The following is a 23735-nucleotide window of genomic DNA, read 5'->3' on the forward strand; positions in this document are numbered from 1 at the left end:
AAAACGATCAGCAGAAGATTGTAACGCATAAAAGCTTAGGATTAGCGGCAATTTACCTCCCAATAATGACAGACATTATTGACGTACCAAATGCGCTTTTCTAAAACAATAATAATTATAATAATTATAATTATAATAAAATAAAAAAAATTAAAAAGTTCTCAAAAAAATATGTAAACAGCGGAATTAGTGGCGGTTGGACAAAATTAAAACAGTAGGAGTATTGTGTGACCGTAGGGTATCAATATTCCTTAAAGAAAAACTTTTCAAAAGTTTAGTAAGGTCTGCCATATTACAAGGAGCGGAAGGTCACAATTAATAATTCCTTGTGAGGGACTGCCAAAATGTAATTTTATTTGTATTAATATATTTATTAATTTGTCTATTCATTTGAAAGCGATCAATAATTTTTCATCAGAATGTTGTGCATAAAATGTTGAATGCATTGCTGTGATAAAATGTTGTATATAATTTATTTATTTGCATTGCTGTGATAAAATGTAAATGTTTTAATTATTTGCACTGCTAAGATAAAATGCTGTAAATACTTTAATTATTTGCACTGCTGTGATACAATGCTGTAAATAATTTATTTATTTGCACTGCTATGATAAAATGCTGTAAATTATTTATTTACACTGCTGTGATACAATGCTGTACATAATTTATTTATTTGCAATGATGTGATAAAATGCTGTAAATGATTTATTTATTTGCACTGCTGTAATAAAATGCTGTAAATAATTTATTTATTTACACTGTTGTGATAAAATGCTATAAATAATTTATTTATTTGCACTGCCGTGATAAAATACTGTAAATAATTTACTTATTAGATTAGATACATGAAAAAGATTTCAAATTTCTTTCTTTAAAATGCTGTAAAATGTTTTCTGCAAAAAACTACTAGGCATGTTAGTAGTAGTGGTCCCCGTATGCGCGAATGACTCATCCTCACTCTCTTTTATGACCGGGGTGAAAGGTCAATGACCTGGCCCAGGGTCAATGACCTAGGGGTACCTAGGACCACCCCCTCTAAATTTTGGCAGGGGTACCTTGGCCCACCCCCTAAATTTTGGCAGGGGTACATAGGACCACCCCCCTTAAATTTTGGAAATTGCCAAATCTAAAAATTTGGTATGGTAGCCTAGGACCATAGTATGTACCTCTATCAGTATTGGGTGTCTATGTCGTTCCCTTTTATGGGTAAAAAATTGCCAAAAATTCAAATTTCGGGGTTTTTTGACCTAATTTATCCCCTTTGATGAGGTGTTATTACCCTATATAGTTATATGGGCGTATACAGGGGTCCATTACCTTTCATAACATATGGGTATATTAATGCACCCCTTTAAATTTTTGGGTGGGGTACCTTGGCCCACCCCTTAAATTTTGGAAATTGCCCAATTTCAACATTGGGTATTATAGTATAGGACCCTAATATGTATTAGGTTAAATTTGGGCGGTCCACCTCATTCCCTTTTAGGGGTACAAAATTGCCAAAATATAAACGTAAGCAATACGTTATACCACGTGTTTGGTTTTTGGTCGATTTTATCCCCTTTGATGAGGTGTTATTATCCTATATAGTTATATGGTCATGTATAGGGGTCCATTACCTTTCATAAGATATGGGTATATTTGTGCACTCCTTTAAAAATTTGGGAGGGGTACTTTGACCCACCCCTTAAATTTTGGAAGTTGCCCAATTTAAACATTTGGTATTATAGTACCGGATCCTAACATGTATTATGATAAATTTAGGTGGTCCACCTCGTTCCCTTCTAGGGGTACAAAATTGCCAAAATTTTAGTACAACCACGTGTTTGGTTTTTGGTCGATTTTATCCCCTTTGATGAGGTGTTATTATCCTATATAGTTATATGGGCGTATACAGGGGTCCATTACCTTTCATAAGACATGGGTACATTTGTGCATCCCGGGAGGGGTACCTTGGCCCACCCCTTAAATTTTGGAAATTGCCCAATTTAAACATTTGGTATTATAGTACTGGACCCTAACATGTATTATGATAAATTTGGGTGGTCCACCTCGTTCCCTTCTAGGGGTACAAAATTGTCAAAATATAAACGTAAGCATTACGTTGTACCACGTGTTTGGTCTTTTGGCCCAATTTATCCTCTTGGATGAGGGCCTATTACCTTATATGGTTATATGATTATGTATAGGGGTCTATTCCCTATCATAAGACATAGGTACATTTGTGCACCGGGAGGGATACTTTGGCCCACCCCTTAAATTTTGGAAATTGCCCAATTTAAACATTTGGTATTATAGTACTGGACCCTAACATGTATTATGATAAATTTGGGTGGTCCACCTCGTTCCCTTCTAGGGGTACAAAATTGTCAAAATATAAACGTAAGCAATACGTAGTACCACGTGTTTGGTTTTTTTGTCGATTTTATTTCCTTTGATGAGGTGTTATTATCCTATATAGTTATATGGTCATATATAGGAGTCCATTACCTTTTATAAGATATGGGTATGTTTGTACACTCCTTTAAAAATTTGGGAGGGGTACTTTGGCCCACCCCTTAAATTTTGGAAATTGCCCAATTTAAACATTTGGTATTATAGTACAAGATCCTAACATGTATTATGATAAATTTGGGTGGTCCACCTCGTTCCCTTCTAGGGATACAAAATTGCCAAAATTTTAGTACAACCACGTGTTTGGTTTTTGACCTAATTTATTCCTTTGGATGAGGTCCTATTACCTTATATGGTAATGTATAGGTGTTCATTCCCTATCATAAGACATAGGTACATTGATGCACCCCGGGAGGGGATTCGGTATCATAGTACATGACTCAACATGTATTATGATAAATTTGGGTGGTCCACATCGTTCTCTTTTAGGGGTACAAAATTGCTAAAATATAAACATAAGCAATATGTTGTACCATGTGTTTGGTTTTTGGCCCAATTTCTCCCCTTTGAGGAGGTTCTATTACCTTATATGGTTATATGGTCATGTATATAGGTTCATTTCCTATCATAAGATATGGGTACATTGATGCATCCTTTAAAAATTTGGGAGGGGTATTTTGGCTCATCCACTCGGTTTTAGAAATTGTTTAATATAAACATTTGGTATCATAGTACAGGTCTCCAATATGTACCACTATAAATTTGGATGGTCCACATCGTTCCCTTTTCATAGGTAAAGAACTACCAAAAATCAAATTTCGGAGGTTATTGACCTCTATTTAGCATGTTATATGGATATGTACAGAGGTTTATTACCTTTATATGTTTATGTTCCCTTTTAAATTTGGGAATTATCAAATAACAAAATTCGGTAAACGTTTTCTAAGCCCCATTGTAGATGTTGATGTTCCTCTTATGGCCAAATATTCAAAATTTAAATGTTATTGACCGGCTTTATTATTATTGAATAAGTACAGGATTTATTACTTTTTCATAAGACACAGGTGTATTTGTGTACCAATCTTAAATTTTGGAAGGGGTACATTTCTTATTGTCGTATCAATAATTGGTAATTGGATAGTATTTCATTCATTGGGTAAATCATTAGGATCACGTGATCGGTTATTGACCTATGATGGGATTAGGAGTCCAGGACATTGGTACATTGAAACTTTGTAGGATAATTTGATAATGCGTCATTGGTTTTGATTATTCCCGCCAAATATAAACGTAAGCAAGACGTTGTACCACGTGATTGTCCTTGATGAGGTAGTGTACAGGGATTCATTTCCTTTGTTGTGGTACTTCTTAAGTTTGAGTACACACACACACTTCTAGAAAACAGTTGGTTCTACTCAGGTAAACAATTGACGGACATTATTGACCTTATTGAACATATAATGATATGATTAACTCTAAGACTTAGGTATATCAAGAGAAGTATTCTTTAAATTTGGGAATGGTGATAAACAGAATTTTAACATAAGGTGTGAAATTTGAAACAATACATTGAACTTTAGTCACAGCTCATAGTCTAAGATCATTGGTGGTGATTGATTTGAAATCTGATAGCTAACCTTATTGAATCTTATGATTCACAGACGAAAGGCAATACATGCTACAACAGTTTAAAATTTAATCATAAGGTGATGTAATCTGACACTAGCAAAGTTATTGTTAATGCAATTTGATTGGATGATCACTATCTTTCCTGCAATCTGATTGGTTGATCACTATCTTTCGTGCAATCTGATAGGTTGATGAGTTTTAAATCTTTTTCTGCATTCAGTTTTAAGTTTTGTTTAACATTTAAAAATCTTGGTTTCGTTCAACATTTTGCACTCACTGATAAATATGATCAAAACCGTTTATTTGTTAATCGAATAGTTAAAAACCGGATAAAGTTTGACGGTTAACCGTGAAACGTAAAATTTTTTAGTTTGAAATTTTTTTGCTTGAAATTTTTTTGTTTGAAACTTTTCGTTTGAAATTTTTGTTTGAAAAAATTTTTGTTTGAAAATTTTGTTTGAAATTTTTTTGTTTGTAAATTTTTGTTTCAAAATTTTTTTTGTTTAAAATTTTTTCGTTTGAAATTTTTCGTTTCCAAAATTTTTTTCTGTTTAAAAAATTTTTGTTTGAACAGTTTTGTTTGGAAAATTTTGTTTCAAATTTTTTTTGAAAATTTTTGTTTGAATTTTTTTTTGAAATTTTTGTTTGACATTTTAAAAGTTTGTGCACTCATTAGTAAAGAACTGGAACTGTTTAGAACTAAAACCTCTGGCAACATTGTGGTGCACGTCAGAACATGATAATGCAACGTCATCAGTTTTGCATCATATATAAGTATCGTTCGAGTTAGTATTCATGATAACGTCATCATGGCTACTTGTCTGCAGTTTCTAAACACGCGTGATGTGATGAAATCATTTACCAAAATTACCGATTTACAACAGAATGTACCTTATAGAATCTTAGCTAGCCAAATGATCCCTACAAAGTTTGGATTAAGAATCGTAGTGAAGCTTGAAAATGATAAGAATATAATTTTACCAGCAAGATATTTACCCATGGAAGCATCAAAACAAGAAGAACTGCTGCGTTTCTTAAATACTGGATCTGTATCTTTATGTTACAAAGGATTCTTGGGTCGAAGTCATCAACTTGAATTTAGTACACAGCCAGATTCGTCAGCAAAATCATGAATCAGCACATTTCTTTCCAATGACGTCAGCCGTAGTTGTATGAATTGGGTTGGTCGGCATGACGTCAGCAACTGTGATGAAATCATGAATCAGCACATTCCTTACCAATGACGTCAGCAATAACTATAAACCAGCAAATACAGTGTCATCCCACGAAATCATTTGAGCAAGTGCTTTTCAGGAGGAAAGATGTGTACTTCTAACGATAAAGAGTTCATCTTCGCAAGCTATTATCCAATAAATATATTTCAAACAAAACATGTGATGATTGGTATCAGTGCTAAAACATTTGACCCAGTGATTCGATTGGGCAAAGCAGAACAATTTGGTGTACAACTGACCTTTGAAGAATGGCAAATATTATGTTCACGAATCGACCAAATGAACGATTATTTTCATGATGAGCTAAATGTGACCATAGTCAAATCATTAGGCTCAAATCATGAAGTGGTGCTGCGTACAGTCCTCGAAGAGAAGATGGTGCTGTTACGTAAAAAGAGTACATTTCATGTCCCTCGCAACATGGTGTATCTAACACAAACGGAATGGAACAAATTTATCAGCGTATTTCAGTGTGTGAAACATGCAGTGGAAGTGTGCAACAAAACTAGTATATTCCTGAAAAAGTACTATTTTGAAAAATGTGTTATGCATATTGTACAACATGTATCTAGATATTGTGATGGTTGTCAACATCGTTCTTGGGTGCATAACTGTATTGATAAACAGTTTATTTGTGATCAAATGGACATTGAGTTTCCACCAATTGATATTGCATTAGACCTTAAAAGACTTCAACTGGAATTAAAATTATATGCTAAAGACAAACTAGTGCAAGAAGTTCAAAATACATTGTATCGACAATATCCAGAACCACTATCTGGTATGGATGTATGTGGAGTGTAATAAAATGATCCATTTCAATGAATTGTGTTTTTTCATTTCAAGTACAACCCCAGGTTCTGACGTGTACTATTGCACCACAATGTTGTAAAAGGTTTTTGTTCTAAACAGTTCCAGTTCTTTACTAATAAGTGCACAAACTTTGAAAACAAAAATTTAGAACAAAAATCTTTGAAACAAAATTTTGAAACGAAAAAAAAATTCAAACAAAAAATTTCAAACAAAAAAATTGAAGCGAAAAAATTTCAAACAAAATTTTGAAACAAAAAATTTCAAACAAAAAATTTGGAAACGAAAAATTTCAAACAAAAAATTTTAAACAAAATTTTACAAACAAAAAAATTTCAAACAAAATTTTCAAACAAAAATTTTTTCAAACAAAAATTTCAAACGAAAAGTTTCAAACAAAAAAATTTCAAGCAAAAAAAATTTCAAACTAAAAAATTTTACGTTTCACGGTTAACCGTCAAACTTTATCCGGTTTTTAACTATTCGATTAACAAATAAACGGTTTTGATCATATTTATCAGTGAGTGCAAAATGTTGAACGAAACCAAGATTTTTAAATGTTAAACAAAACTTAAAACTGAATGCAGAAAAAGATTTAAAACTCATCAACCTATCAGATTGCACGAAAGATAGTGATCAACCAATCAGATTGCAGGAAAGATAGTGATCATCCAATCAAATTGCATTAACAATAACTTTGCTAGTGTCAGATTACATCACCTTATGATTAAATTTTAAACTGTTGTAGCATGTATTGCCTTTCGTCTATGAATCATAAGATTCAATAAGGTTAGCTATCAGATTTCAAATCAATCACCACCAATGATCTTAGACTATGAGCTGTGACTAAAGTTCAATGTATTGTTTCAAATTTCACACCTTATGTTAAAATTCTGTTTATCACCATTCCCAAATTTAAAGAATACTTCTCTTGATATACCTAAGTCTTAGAGTTAATCATATCATTATATGTTCAATAAGGTCAATAATGTCCGTCAATTGTTTACCTGAGTAGAACCAACTGTTTTCTAGAAGTGTGTGTGTGTACTCAAACTTAAGAAGTACCACAACAAAGGAAATGAATCCCTGTACACTACCTCATCAAGGACAATCACGTGGTACAACGTCTTGCTTACGTTTATATTTGGCGGGAATAATCAAAACCAATGACGCATTATCAAATTATCCTACAAAGTTTCAATGTACCAATGTCCTGGACTCCTAATCCCATCATAGGTCAATAACCGATCACGTGATCCTAATGATTTACCCAATGAATGAAATACTATCCAATTACCAATTATTGATACGACAATAAGAAATGTACCCCTTCCAAAATTTAAGATTGGTACACAAATACACCTGTGTCTTATGAAAAAGTAATAAATCCTGTACTTATTCAATAATAATAAAGCCGGTCAATAACATTTAAATTTTGAATATTTGGCCATAAGAGGAACATCAACATCTACAATGGGGCTTAGAAAACGTTTACCGAATTTTGTTATTTGATAATTCCCAAATTTAAAAGGGAACATAAACATATAAAGGTAATAAACCTCTGTACATATCCATATAACATGCTAAATAGAGGTCAATAACCTCCGAAATTTGATTTTTGGTAGTTCTTTACCTATGAAAAGGGAACGATGTGGACCATCCAAATTTATAGTGGTACATATTGGAGACCTGTACTATGATACCAAATGTTTATATTAAACAATTTCTAAAACCGAGTGGATGAGCCAAAATACCCCTCCCAAATTTTTAAAGGATGCATCAATGTACCCATATCTTATGATAGGAAATGAACCTATATACATGACCATATAACCATATAAGGTAATAGAACCTCCTCAAAGGGGAGAAATTGGGCCAAAAACCAAACACATGGTACAACATATTGCTTATGTTTATATTTTAGCAATTTTGTACCCCTAAAAGAGAACGATGTGGACCACCCAAATTTATCATAATACATGTTGAGTCATGTACTATGATACCGAATCCCCTCCCGGGGTGCATCAATGTACCTATGTCTTATGATAGGGAATGAACACCTATACATTACCATATAAGGTAATAGGACCTCATCCAAAGGAATAAATTAGGTCAAAAACCAAACACGTGGTTGTACTAAAATTTTGGCAATTTTGTACCCCTAGAAGGGAACGAGGTGGACCACCCAAATTTATCATAATACATGTTAGGATCTTGTACTATAATACCAAATGTTTAAATTGGGCAATTTCCAAAATTTAAGGGGTGGGCCAAAGTACCCCTCCCAAATTTTTAAAGGAGTGTACAAACATACCCATATCTTATAAAAGGTAATGGACTCCTATATATGACCATATAACTATATAGGATAATAACACCTCATCAAAGGAAATAAAATCGACAAAAAAACCAAACACGTGGTACTACGTATTGCTTACGTTTATATTTTGACAATTTTGTACCCCTAGAAGGGAACGAGGTGGACCACCCAAATTTATCATAATACATGTTAGGGTCCAGTACTATAATACCAAATGTTTAAATTGGGCAATTTCCAAAATTTAAGGGGTGGGCCAAAGTATCCCTCCCGGTGCACAAATGTACCTATGTCTTATGATAGGGAATAGACCCCTATACATAATCATATAACCATATAAGGTAATAGGCCCTCATCCAAGAGGATAAATTGGGCCAAAAGACCAAACACGTGGTACAACGTAATGCTTACGTTTATATTTTGACAATTTTGTACCCCTAGAAGGGAACGAGGTGGACCACCCAAATTTATCATAATACATGTTAGGGTCCAGTACTATAATACCAAATGTTTAAATTGGGCAATTTCCAAAATTTAAGGGGTGGGCCAAGGTACCCCTCCCGGGATGCACAAATGTACCCATGTCTTATGAAAGGTAATGGACCCCTGTATACGCCCATATAACTATATAGGATAATAACACCTCATCAAAGGGGATAAAATCGACCAAAAACCAAACACGTGGTTGTACTAAAATTTTGGCAATTTTGTACCCCTAGAAGGGAACGAGGTGGACCACCCAAATTTATCATAATACATGTTAGGATCCGGTACTATAATACCAAATGTTTAAATTGGGCAATTTCCAAAATTTAAGGGGTGGGTCAAAGTACCCCTCCCAAATTTTTAAAGGAGTGCACAAATATACCCATATCTTATGAAAGGTAATGGACCCCTATACATGACCATATAACTATATAGGATAATAACACCTCATCAAAGGGGATAAAATCGACCAAAAACCAAACACGTGGTATAACGTATTGCTTACGTTTATATTTTGGCAATTTTGTACCCCTAAAAGGGAATGAGGTGGACCGCCCAAATTTAACCTAATACATATTAGGGTCCTATACTATAATACCCAATGTTGAAATTGGGCAATTTCCAAAATTTAAGGGGTGGGCCAAGGTACCCCACCCAAAAATTTAAAGGGGTGCATTAATATACCCATATGTTATGAAAGGTAATGGACCCCTGTATACGCCCATATAACTATATAGGGTAATAACACCTCATCAAAGGGGATAAATTAGGTCAAAAAACCCCGAAATTTGAATTTTTGGCAATTTTTTACCCATAAAAGGGAACGACATAGACACCCAATACTGATAGAGGTACATACTATGGTCCTAGGCTACCATACCAAATTTTTAGATTTGGCAATTTCCAAAATTTAAGGGGGGTGGTCCTATGTACCCTGCCAAAATTTAGGGGGTGGGCCAAGGTACCCCTGCCAAAATTTAGAGGGGGTGGTCCTAGGTACCCCTAGGTCATTGACCCTGGGCCAGGTCATTGACCTTTCACCCCGGTCATAAAAGAGAGTGAGGATGAGTCATTCGCGCATACGGGGACCACTACTACTATGTTTCTAGATTATTTGAATAATATTCAAAAATTATTTAAAATTTTTATGCATCATTGAATATTTATTTTCATTGTTTAGAGTTGGATTTTAGTGCCTTCGTATGTTTTAAGTGTCTATTTTTTTTACACTTTTAGTATCTGCTATTTATTATATTTATCTGGTACATTTGGGGTTAGTCTAACCAAAGTTCTTTAAAAGTTTGTACTTCCACTGTTAAGCTTGTTACTGCATAAATGAAAGTATACGCTTTTTTAAAAATAAAAAAAATACTAAGTTTGAATAACAATTTGGAGTGCATGTCTTTTCATTCTACATATATGAAATATCTGTGTACGGACAACTGTTATTAACTTCCTAGGCAAGCATGTTAAGAGCAGGGTCGAAGACATCCAAAGTATGTGCAACTCACATTCCACACATTGATTTTCCAAATAATCCACATCCCACGGTGTAGCTCGGAAGGCTGCTGGCTGCGTTCTCCTGTCCTCCCGACTCAGCCGACACTCCTTGGTGCTGAGTTCAAACTCTGCCGACCGACACACAAAGCGAGGCTCCGTTCGGCAAAGCTCTGCGCAACGTTGTCTCGTTGCAACGCCTGTAATAGTGGAGTCGTCAAAGCCCGTGAGTTCATAACCAGGAGCACGCTCAATCATCCACGCTTTCTCACATGCAGGAGCTATTAAAAGAAAGAATGAATGAACGAATGAGTGAATGTTTTAGCAAAAAAAAAAAAAAAAAAAAAAAAACAATAAATCCTGGTCAATATATTTAATAATTTACTGATTTGAAAGTGACCAATGATTTTTTTACCAGACTGTTATGTAAAATGTTTTTTAAAAAAACTTTGCGCTCCTGTAATAAAATGATGTAAGCAATTTATTTATTGATATACATGGAAAGAATTTCTAGCCTCTTTCTTAAAAATACAGTATGTTCTCTGAAAAAAAATCTCAGACATATTTCTAGATTACTAGAACATTATTTAAGAATGAATTTTAAATTACAATGCTAGTTTGTACATATAAAACTAATTATGTAAAAAGAGATTGTTAGTCAACACAACAAATTTCTGAACACCAAAACAGTTATGAAAATAAATATTTTTTTAAAAAAAGTCATCATGCATTGGGAGGTACTGTGACTCAGTAGTAAGAATTTATTTTTGATGTGAGAGTCCCTGGACATGTGATGGGTGTTCATGGTAGAAATCACATCCGTGGGTTTTGTCGGAGTTCTCTCGTTTCCTTCCACATTTTCATCGCACCAATTCTTTCAAAATCATTTTATTTCATTACTTATCCGTCTGCTTTAGCTGATAACTAAGATTGCCCACGGAAAGAGACGAGACTGAAGTTTCGTGATTGACAATCGAGATGAGATAGCTATTCCAATAGCAATAGGGACACTTTTCGAGACGAGATATTTTTTACGATATGGTTTCGAGACTATATATTTCTACCATATAGTTTCGAGACGAGACAGCTCAATTCTTTCTTGTAGGCAACAATACCTACAGCCCCTAATAGTGGGACGTTAAGCTGCAAAATTATTTTTATTTCATGCCAAAATTCATTGTTTTATTGACAACATATTTAAATTATAATGATGTTCCTAAAATTATGGAACTAATCATAAAGTTTCCTCTATGTCATATACCTTAACACGGCCCTAAATCTAGCAAACTTTGTTCAATATATTAATAAGAAATTACTATAGATTCTATAAATATCCATGATTACCAATAATGTAGCAGCACCTGTACAATACCTTTTAAGACATTGTACCAGAAGTGTCAGAAGTTGATTTTAAGTCATAGATTAATTTTATCTAAGAATAAGAATATTTATACAAAAGTAAAAGTAGGAACAAAACTTTTTTTTAATTCCCCCCTTCTTTATAGCAGAAATTCCAGAAGGGGAAGGTTCCTTACTTTATTGGAGATTCCTCGCCTATCTATGGGGATCCCTATTGCATAGTGCTTGCTCCGCTTTCACCTGTTCCTGATTGCATTTGTCAGATCTGACTTTTGTGAAATCTGTTGACCCGATAACGATATATTTCCACGTTCGTGATATGTTCAGGAGCCACTATATCAGCGCGTTTCCCGATTTTTTCAGCGCTTTTCACGTAAAAATGGTGCCGCTTTTGATTCATGTTTATTACACTTTCTTTTCCTGCCTATCGTACTTCAGTTTGTCGGCGCATTATGTTACATCCTCTATTTATTTCCAATAAAACTTCTGCATACCATTCTAGTGCAGTATTATTTTTTTTTTACCAGTTTTTGTTCTTAATAAAACCACAGTTCTACCTCAATAGTTACTCTGTGTGTGCACAATATTTAATTTAATGCCTCTTTGTTACAACATTCATAATGTTTGCAATTATGAACGTAGTTTATTCTTACCAGTAGCTTGCACCCTCCCCTTTTCTGGCCCTTCATGCCCCCCCCCCATGTTGGGAAACATTGATTTAGAAGAAAATTAAGAACCGAAATGCAATTTCTTATTTGGGAGGAGGGGTAATGAGGCTCCGCTCGTTAATGCTCAGATGTAAATGAAATGAAATATACGTACCTTGTAAGCATATCTTTTCAAAATAGTTGACAGCTCCTTCAGCCACCTGGAACTTGATGGCTCCACTCTCTTCTCCAGATGTTTCATTTAAACGGAAACAAGAATGGTTCTTGTAATCAACAATAATAGCGGGACATTCATCAGATAGTCGACACCTATAATTAACCACCATTAAGCCTTGTGTGCTACTACCAATCATACAAATGCAGACTACTCTAAAAAAAATCACTAAAACATTTTAAACATTAATTCTAATGCTTTTAAATTTCAATGTTTTCCCAACGAGAATCGAATTCGGGACCCTGTGTATGAAAGGTGCGCGCGATAGCTACTAGACCAGTGAAGAGGGTCACGACTTGCTTCAGTTTCCCTTTTTAATTGCTCTTCGTTCAAGAACATTGTTAATGATTATTAAAATTATTAAATTATTTTGAAAAAAATGGATAGGTAAAGTTCGATTACAATGAGGATTGTCAAGTTTTCCGACAACACCTTTCAATTATTAACTCGAATAAAGTTTTACAGAGTTATAATTATGCTTTTTTTAAAAAAAAAAAAAAAAGTCTATGTTTAACATGGACTACATTAGCACTGAACATCTGCTTTCTGTGCAAATGATTAGCAGGTGTACTTTTCCAGATCTCGTGATTGATCTTTGATAAGGCGTAAACTTTACAATGTCCACTCAGAAAAGTGCTGAGAGAGCTGGCGGTTATTTGAATTCAGTGTAGAGTTCAATATTTTTCACGCACGAGAAATATGAACTGTCCAGGAAGGAAAAGAGATGTTTCTGCAAGTAAAATCTTGCTTCTAGATTATCTAAATGAAATGTTCAAAATTCACTCAAAGAGTAATTTCTTTTGATTATATCCTTTGCTTCATTTTTTTTCTGGACTAGCTCTGTATTTATTTCTATTTCAATTAAGAGACACATCCTAAAAGATAACTTACTTTAAAACAAGATTCAAATCTTACTTTAAAATTTTTATGTATTTTTCTCATATTTCAGATTATATAATTATTAAAATCTTATTCTCATGAATCAAAATACATTTTTTTAATTAGTTGTGCAGAAGTAAGAGAAAAAGTTTCTCAAATTTAGAAAATTACTTCTTTTAAAAGACTGTAAATAATGAGTGTAGAAAGCTACAAATGGTGGCTCTAGAACCCAGTTGCCTTTTTCGAGTAATAGCGCCATAGAATTTAGATTTCTTATAGTAAGTTCAAATTTAGCTCTTTGTAGGGTGTAATTTGTATATCGGAACATTATCCTCTATTCTACTTTTCTTCCTGCAATTCATTATCCCCAAGGTCAACAAATCATCCTATAAACTCTAGTAAAATTTCTATAATTAAATTAAATAACATTGAATTATTTATAACGTTATATCCTCTTAGTTCAATTAGTACCATAAAAAAAAAAAGTAAGACCTAAATTCTCAAATGATAGAATAATGGCCATAATCATATATATTTATTGTTTTCTTATGAAATATACAAGATGAAAAGAAGACAATAATTTTCATAGACTTTCTGCTTACTAATAGTTTGCTAACGAACAACTTACTGAAATTAGCTATGTACGGTATTTGTCAGACCTAATTTCCTAATTCATGAATTCACATTACTATTAACCCACATTGCAGATATCATAACAAAAATGACTACCATCCCTCTGATTCGTACTGTCTTTGTGAAGTCATTTCGTACATAATAACATTAAGTTCAATTCATATTTTGGAGAATAAACTATTTACAAACAGGATAGTAGTGTTCATCGCGTTGTTATTAGTGTGCTTAGCCAAAATAATGAAAAGTAATTATAAACGATCCTTGAAATATGCATTTTTGTTTCTAACAGAAAACAAGTATATCTCTTAAACGTATGTATATCGTTAAACAATATGACATTAAGAATTTTGTATACTTTTCCAGTAATCACATTTAGAAGAATACGTGTTTATACAGATTCTACAATTCGAGTAATATAGTCGCGATTTACCTTGACTTGACCCAAGTACATATCACCAGACATGATCCTACTGCATATTTGACAATACTTTAAATGTTCACTACTTATGTGTTTTCGAGATCCATTATCCTTTTCCGTAACTTTCCTCTTCCTTAAGAGGCCTCATCCCGGCGAAATTAAAATACCGCTAATTTTACAGTAATTATGTGATATCTTCAAATAGATAAAAAAATAATTGAAATGTGAAACAAGAGCACCCGAGACAATATTATTTTGCGTGAGGTAACGTTATCACAAATCACCTAGTGGCTTTTCGTTTTCAGCCGTTTAGAAACGCGAAAATAAATTCCGATTTTCAAAATGGCTCGAAATCGAAAGCAGATAAGTGAGTCATGATAACGGTATCTCATGTAAAATGATATTGTCTAGGGCGCTCTTGTTCCACATTTCGATTATCTTTTATCTATTTGAAGATATCACACAATTACTGTAAAATTAGCGGTATTTTAATTTCGCTGGGATGAAGCCTCTTAAGTAAACGAACTAAGCAATTGTTGTATACTTGATTAAGCAGAAAACGTTTCCGCGTTTACCCAATGACTTTCTGCGTTTCGAGTCATATTTGCTCTGGAAAAACAATAAATTGCAATTGATGACAGCAGTATTATGAGTAACATACCCATGTGCTCGAATAAAAATTGAATAACATATATTCTGCCAATAGTCAGAACTCAGATATCTTATTGAGTTACTCTGGATTCAGATGTGCGCATTATTAGTTCAAATTAATCAAGTTATGTGAAAAACCATCAACTCATTCTATGTATCTTAACATGTATGAAAAGTGAGAAAGAGGTTGAGCATCCCTGAATATCACCAGCCCTAATTACATTGATTTAGCTAAAATGTAGTGTAGGAAAATTAAAGGTGTCATGTGCTATATGGAGTACAACCTCGTCTTTCCACTTATCATTGATAACAATCATACTGGGTAGGTACAAGGAAATTTTTGAAAATAAATGCTATCTCGAACTTCCTGAATAAAGAAGAAACTTTTTTTGAACTGTTCCAGAAGAATAGTGCTTTACACGATTATAGTTACAATGTCCGAGCGATTGATCCAGTAGATTCCAGAGAGATGGAGACAGCATTAAATTTTTACAAAATTGCCAAGACCAAAACCAGATCTTGGTCAATGGACTTTACTTGTAGATAAGGTAAACAGTCATAGTACACTTTCAGACGTTTAATGTGTGGCTATCTGAAATCAAGAATCAAACACTATTACTCAAATCACTCCTACAATACTACTACAAATATTATATATAATGGACAGTATAGAACGAAGCAAAAATTGGCTATACTGAACTTGTCATTTAAATATCATTGTAACCTTAAACACAAACAAACTATTTGCTGAGCAAAACAATATATTCACATTTAAAAACTATATACGTGTTACAGTTTCGCCAACTAACACTTTGGCTTCATCAGACACTAGTGTTAGGATAGTGTCTGATGAAGTCAAAGTGTTAGTGGGCTAAACTGTAACACGTATATAGTTTTTAAATGTGAATATATTGTTTTGCTCAGCAAATAGTTTGTTTGTGTTTAAGTATATACAAAGCAAAGCTTCTACTTATGGAAAATATTACACTGTAACCTGAATTTTAGCTTACTCTATATATATATTGTTACTTTACCTGTTAAGGCAATTCAGCGTGACAGCTTTCCCTTGACTGCTATATAGAGGAGTTTTATTCAACGAGTCTGGGACCAATCCTGTGACCTTCTCAAAGGTTTCTGTTCCATTACACTCACCTACAAGAAAAGTATGTAGTTGATTATGATTGCTCCAAAATATCTAACAATACTGTAAGCATTTGTAAATTGACTACATACGCATCACTTTGGAAAATCTTGTCATTTATTCTTTAAAAAAAAAATGTTTTAAAACTATTTTACGACTATTATTTGATAGGTTGTTTATTTATTGTTATGTTAATGCAGTTCAAACCACTGAACACAGAGCAGTAAAACATGGAAAGTTGTCACTCAGGTCTACAAACTCAAAAGCTAAAACAAAGAAAGGTACCAATTGCCAACATTTGTTGGAAGATTGAGGAAAATTTAGGGAAAAGCCTGAACGAGGATGATAGATTATAAGATTTGAATCCGTAACATCCATATTGCTGTTGGGGGAATACAGATTAAAAATAATTATTGGACAAAGCGATTTAAGGAAATTCTAATCTAGTTTTTGTGATTCTTTTGTCGAGGCCGAGATTTATCGAACTTCCTTCATCAGCACTGATCATTTTCAGCAATTTTTACTGTGAATTCAATATGATACAAAATAATTATTAGTAACATTACTTAGGTGACTGGTCTTAGGTCTGCTCCTAAAGATATAAAAATTCAACTGAGGTTATGAATGAAAGATTCTTGTTGACAATCAATAAGTTACTAGGCGTTGAATACTGAAATGGTTTTAAGAAGTTGTTTGTTATGAAATTTCGAAAATATTAAGAGATAGTGTCTTTTTTCAGTTTAAGCAGCGTGAGCCGCGGTGACTCAGTGGTAGAGCGTTTATCTCTGGTGTGTGGATCCCTGGTTTGATCCCAGTTTCCGCCAACGGACTTTCTGGTGAATGAACGCTGTGTGTAGAGGTTTCCTTAGGGTTCTCCTATTTCCTCTCACTTTCGTCATTTCACTATTATAATCCATGTCATCATTACCGTCTCCCTTAGCCTCGGTGCATAATCATGGGACGTTACGCTAGAAAAAAGTGTAAGCGGTAATTATAGAGAAATCCAGGTTTGTTCAGAATTTGAAATATTCCAAATGAAATGTATGTTGCAAATGAAATTATATGTGGATAGGTTAGCTGCTGTTTATATTAATGTGTTTGGTTTTAGCTTACTTGGCTTGTAACCAATCTCCTATTTAGTTATTGAAAACTGTGTACAGTACTATTTCTTAAGTACAACAGCACAGATTAAGTTAAATTTTATCTGCGAAACAATTGTGAAGTGATAATACTAACCATTTAGTACGCTTACTGAAATGTATTTTCTTGTGGTAGAGAGATCAGGTCAAGAATTGACATAGTAGCTAAAGAAGCATTCAACGAGAACTCTTAACTAGCAGGCTCAATATTGGACTTAAGAGTCTTCATCCCGGCGAAATTAAAATACCGCTAATTTTACAGTAATTATGTGATATCTTCAAATAGATAAAAGATAATTGAAATATGGAACAAGAGCGCCCTAGACAATATTATTTTGCGTGAGGTACCGTTATCACAAATCACCTAGTGGCTTTCCGTTTTCAGCTGTTCAGAAACGCGAAAATAAATGCCGATTTTCAAAATGGCTAAAAAAATCGAAAGCTCATAAGTGAGTCGTGATAACGGTTTCTCATGTAAAACGATATTGTCTAGGGCGCTCTTGTTCCACATTTCGATTATCTTTTATCTATTTGAAAATATCACATAATTACTGTAAAATTAGCGGTATTTTAATTTCGCCGGGATGAAGACTCTTAAGAAGAAGTTGGTCCAGAAGTGCAGCAGTATGGAGCATTGGACTGTATGGTTCGGAGACTTGGGCATTACGGAAGTTAGAGAAGAAATATTTAGAGAGTTTCGAAATGTGGTGTTGGAGAAAGATGGAGAAGATAAAATGGACAGACAGAGCAACAAACGAAGATGTTTTTAAACGGATAGGAGAGAAGAGGACACTTCTAGCCACCATCCTTCAAAGAAAGGCCAATTGGATTGGACACATCTTGCGAAGAAATTGTTTTCTTTACACCGCCATAGAAGAAAAGATGGAAGGGAAGTGAGGAATAGGAAGAAGAACATAGCTGACCAATGATTTGAAAGATAGGAGAAAATATAGGGAGTTAAAAGAGGAAGCTGAAGATCGATAAAAGTGGAAGAAACATTTCCAGGCCCAAATCTAAAATTCAAAAAGAAAATCCTCATTAGTCCCAGGACCTGCCGAAAGGCAGAATACTTAATAATAGATAAAAGCTATAAATTCATTAAAATTGTAGAGTTTGGTTCAGTTGAAGATCGTAAAATAGATTTAAAATAATAATAATAATAATAATAATAATAATAATAATAATAATAATACTAATAATAATAATAATAATAATAATAATAATAATAATAATAAATTACAATAGACCGTGTGGTTGAATTTCAATTAGTTTGTTTAATTCTAGCACAAAGTAAAACTAATATGTTTATACATATTTTAAAAGTGTCTTACCAGCTATTGAACGTAACTTCAAACACCAAATACAGATCAGAATGAAGGAATGAACACTTCCCATCGCTTCTGGAATAGAAAATATTAGATAGTATTAAAAGGAAAGAAAAAAATTTAGATGGAAGAATACTTTTTTAAACTAATTAATATCTAATAATATACTACAATCTTGGGAAAAGTATCCGAATATAAGACGAATACTAACCGATCTATCCCATTGAGCTGAATAAAATGATATGTGTGAGTATAGATCCTCATGCATAGTTTTCGAGAAAAATCGAGAAAAACAAATATTTTCTGTAAACATAAAAATTGATGCTGTACGATAAGTATGTTATCCAATTAACATGAAACTCATACTGAAGTATATATATATATATTTTAAATCGAACTTTCCATTATTCACACTATAAAGACAAGGGCGCCGATCCTAGTGGGCCGAGGGTGCCCCCCCCCCAAAGCTGATGTGGACACCCTATTGTATTTATGAATATACAATATTTGGCATAATTTGAATGCAATTTTTTCTTAAAATCTTCATATATATACCTTCTGCATCTGAATGTCCCCCCCCCCAAATTTACAGAGAAATCAGCGCCCTTGGCAGTGCTCAGTATGGTTAATGAGATATGGCCCAAAATCATGATTGCTTCTTGAACTTTAATTGTGGTTTCACTATAATATTGGGTGGGGTGCTGACTGCCACGGGTGCTGACTGCCACAACCAATTATTCCCAGACAACACGTACGTGTACGACACATGTGCACTATCCATGCATAAGCCGTACATTTGCACATGTGAATTTGTGTGGATGATGAACACATACATAACCCGTGCATAAGCCGTATACGTGAATATGCGTGGATGAAACACACATACATAACCCGTGTATGTGCACATGTGCATTTACGTGGGTTATGCACACGTACATAACCAGTGATTAAGTCGTGCATGTGCACATGTGCATTTGCATGGATAAAGTACACATTTACATAACCCGTGCCTAAGCAGTTACATACACATGTGCATTTGCGTGGATGAAGCACAAGTACAGAACCCGTGCTTAAAGCCGCTATGTGCACATGTGCATTTGCATGGATGAAGTACGCATTTATATAACCCGTGCTGTAGCCGTTATATACACATGTGCATTTGTGTGGATGCAGCGCACGCACATAACCCGTGCTTAAGCCGTTATGTGCACATGTGCATTTGCGTGGATGAAGCGCACGTACGGAACCCGTACTTAAGCCGTTATGTGCACATGTGCATTTGCATGGATGCAGCGCACGTACGTAATCCGTGCTTAAGCCGTTATGTGCACATGTGCATTTGCATGGATGAAGCACACATTTATATAAACCGTGCTGTAGCCGTTATGTACACATGTGCATTTGCGTGGAGGCAGCGCACGTAAGGAACCCGTACTTAAGCCGTTATGTGCACATGTGCATTTGCATGGATGAAGCACATATTTATATAACCCATGCTTAAGCCGTTATGTACGCATGTGCTTTTGCATGGATGCAGCGCACGTACATAACCCGTGTTTAAGCCGTTATGTGCACATGTGCATTTGCATGGATGAAACACACATTTATATAACCCGTGTTGTAGCCGTTATGTACACATGTGCATTTGCGTGGATGCAGCGCATGTACATAACCCATACTTGAGCAGTGAATGTGCACATGTGCATTTGCGTGGATGAAGCACATTTAAATTACCGGTGCTTAAGCCGTTGTGTGCACATGGGTATTTGCACGGCTATTGCACATGTGTATGAGACGTCCATAATACCGTGCAAGTATATACTTTTACTTTCATTCATTTACTCTCATTCTCATCAACAGAAAGTAACCTCCATTTTGGTAGGTGTCGTTTTTCCTCCAGGCGGTGTTATAGAGACTTTTCGACGAATAACAGCTGAATGATTGTAAAAACTCCATAACGTCCACTGAGCTAGGATACCAGATCAACAGGTGGCAGCATTGTACTGGTGTAACTACTGTCAGACAGTCCATAGGTTTACAAAATTATTTTCCTGACCGATTACAGCAGAATATGTTGCGTTATTACTTACTTGGCAAACATGTCAAAGATACTACCTAAAGCTTTGCTAGTTGCAAATATTTAAATAATAAACTCCAAAACTAAAATTCTCACTGACAATTATTAGTTACTTGCTATATACTTTGAAGGTGATGTCTTTGCAGTTCACACATCTTCATATCAGCTGTGACGTACCACACGTCAAACAGCTGTTTTTTGTAAATACCTTGCTCCTCTGATTTGTTCGGGTTTCCTGCCTTCATAGCGAGAAAGAATCGACGCAACGTAGACGGGCCTGAGCTAGAACAACGCCTACGCTGCTAGCTTTCTGTATTGCTGTGTTTGACCATCTAAGCACCTATCCAAACGGGGTGCTCTCTACCTATTACCTTTACCTAGTCGACTGTACACACGAGCCTGAGGGTTGCTTTCCCCGAGGGCACTTGCAACCGGTTAAGGGGAGTGATCCCAAACCTCCGCGAGGAGACTCTGCAGCTTCTACACCTGCAAATTCGCCTAAACGTTCTCGCACGCAAAGCGCACGTCATCCTTCAGACAATGACAGTAACCGCTCTCGCTCACCTCTTCCATCTACATGGGCTGAAGCACTATTGATGGATACTGGTGCTATGGACGTTGTCCATCCTTCTAATACCGATCTATCCAACTCTCATCCTGGCACCAACACCGCGTCTGATACTGCTGCTGCTTCTGGTACAGATACTAGACACTCCACTGGCCGTTCTCAGTTGTATAACTTCCTACTTACTGGGTTTGACACCCGGTTCAAAACAGAAAAGCATATCTACCTTCAAATAGTTAAATATCTTCCACGGGCGAATATCCAGGAAATTGTTCGGACCAAAAACGGGGTAATCATAAAATCTTTTGATTCCCATTTTGGCACTACTTTGCGCAATAAAGCTTCCTACGAGATATTCGGTCCAAATGCAAAGCTCCAAACGCTGTCTAGTAGTACCAAAAAGACGCAACCTTCACCACGCCGAGCACCAATGCTCTCAGTTGTAATTCGAGGTGTTCCGCCAGAATACACCGAGGAAGAAATAGAAGCAGAGTTACGTCTTGAGGAATACTCTTTTAAGAAGTGCCTCCGTATTAAAAACAATACCGGACCAACGTACATGATTCGTCTTTTAACAGATTCTAAGGACACAATAGACGATCTGTTACAGCATGGTGCTTACATCTATCGTCGCCGCTACAGGGTAGAACCATCTCGCTCACCCCCTCCTCTGCCCATCAGGTGTGAGCGCTGTCAAACCTACAACCAGCACCCAACATCTCAGTGTCCAAATACTCCAAAGTGTGGCTATTGTTCCGGACCACATTCCACATCATCTTGCAGCAATCACAATCAAGCTCCACACTGCCATACCTGTTCTGGTGATCATCCTACCTATAGTTACAAGTGCCGCGCCAGACCAGCACCACAACATGAAAAACCAGAACTTACAGTTCCTATTCGTCCAATAGATTCCTCAACTCTTCCGAGCAATTCTTTGCGTACACCTCTCACGGTGGAAGATCTTCTGCGCTTCACAACAGTTGTTCTTCAAAATATTCAACCCTTCTTGCGCACTCATATTTTATCACAAGTCACAGCTGCTGCGAAACTTCTTTTCAATCTTCAGCTTCATGCCACATATTCCGGAAACACAGTCCACTTCCATATCTCATCACTTGAAACCTCTGTCTAATATGGCTTCGATCTATTACATTATGGCGTATACTTTTTTCTTCTTAAACATCCGCTCACTCAACACTCACAAGCTTATGCTTGAACAGCTCCTCCGTGAGGAAAAAGTTCATGCTTTTGCTCTAAATGAAACTTTTCTTACCCCACTTCATCAAGTCAAACTCTCCGGATATCAGTTCACTCGGTTTGACTGTCCACGAAATATAGCTCGAGCACATGGCGGCACTGCCATTGGCACTTATAACCATCTGCCAATTCGCACACATGTGCTTCCTCCTCACATGCTACTTCCTGAACATAATGTTGTTACAATCTACTTACGCAATAGAACTATCACATTCTGCACTATTTATGTACGACCAGGACAAAGAATACCACACAACTTTTTTCAATATATAGACAACTACTTTCGTCACTACCTGATCATGGCTGATATCAATCTCCATAGTCGATAGCTGGGCGAAAAACAACGCTTCATAGATTTTATTAATCAATCCACTGCGGCAGAAATCTTAGATCTTCCTTCTGCAACACGCCCAATTAGTCAGACATCACCAGATATTGTCATAATATCTTCTAGTCTTACTGTATCCAACATACGGATTCTGCCTCCTTTTGGTAGCGACCATGCACCGATTCTTCTCGATGTTCCTTGTGCGGCAGTACCAAAAATTTCTCGAGAGCCCATTCACTATTATGATTATGAGAGAGCTAATTGGCAATCGTACCAATCCGATATCGAGCACGCCCTAAGAGGAGTTTCTCCTCCGAACACGGACGTTGACCTTCTCCACGTCGTCGATACTCTTTCAAATATCATTACACACGCAGCAGAGGCCAATATCCCCCTAAAAAGCATATACCCTCATAAACCTCCAGTGCCACCTCAATATCATTCCATTATTACTGCATCTCGACAGGCGTTTCGAGACTACTTACACACTCAAAATCCTGAAGCTCTGCGTCAGCATCGTCGGTGGAACAGAATGGTACGAAACTATCTAGCAGCCTATAAACGTCGACGCTGGGCCCATACGTGCAATAGACTTGCAGACACATCTAAACCTTCCGTTTATTGGCAGAAATTCCATCAATTTACTGGTACTAAGGCTCGCACTTCTTACAACATTGTCGAACATGGTCATGCTCTTCAAACAGATGTCG

The 23735-nt window shown here is 35.4% G+C and overlaps 1 protein-coding gene across 2 annotated transcripts in view; it reads right to left on the reverse strand.

Moving 5' to 3' along the window:
• Nucleotides 1-23735, reverse strand: part of LOC145673240 (uncharacterized) — a 129508-nt gene that overhangs the window by 43941 nt on the left and 61832 nt on the right. Inside the window, exons 2-5 of one of the 2 annotated variants that reach the window (XM_081742746.1) lie at nt 18802-18867; nt 16225-16342; nt 12550-12704; nt 10383-10649 (exon numbers count right to left, since the gene is read on the reverse strand). In XM_081742746.1, the coding sequence (XP_081598872.1) occupies nt 10383-10649; nt 12550-12704; nt 16225-16342; nt 18802-18865 (604 nt within the window). In that variant the 5' untranslated portion in view covers nt 18866-18867. Of the gene's footprint in view, nt 1-10382; nt 10650-12549; nt 12705-16224; nt 16343-18801; nt 18871-23735 lie in introns of both variants that reach the window. The other variant, XM_081742745.1, reaches the window with a different exon arrangement.

Source organism: Thermobia domestica, chromosome 16, assembly GCF_964235325.1.
Source record: "Thermobia domestica chromosome 16, izTheDome1.hap1.1, whole genome shotgun sequence".
NCBI classification, from domain to species: Eukaryota; Metazoa; Arthropoda; class Insecta; order Zygentoma; family Lepismatidae; genus Thermobia; species Thermobia domestica.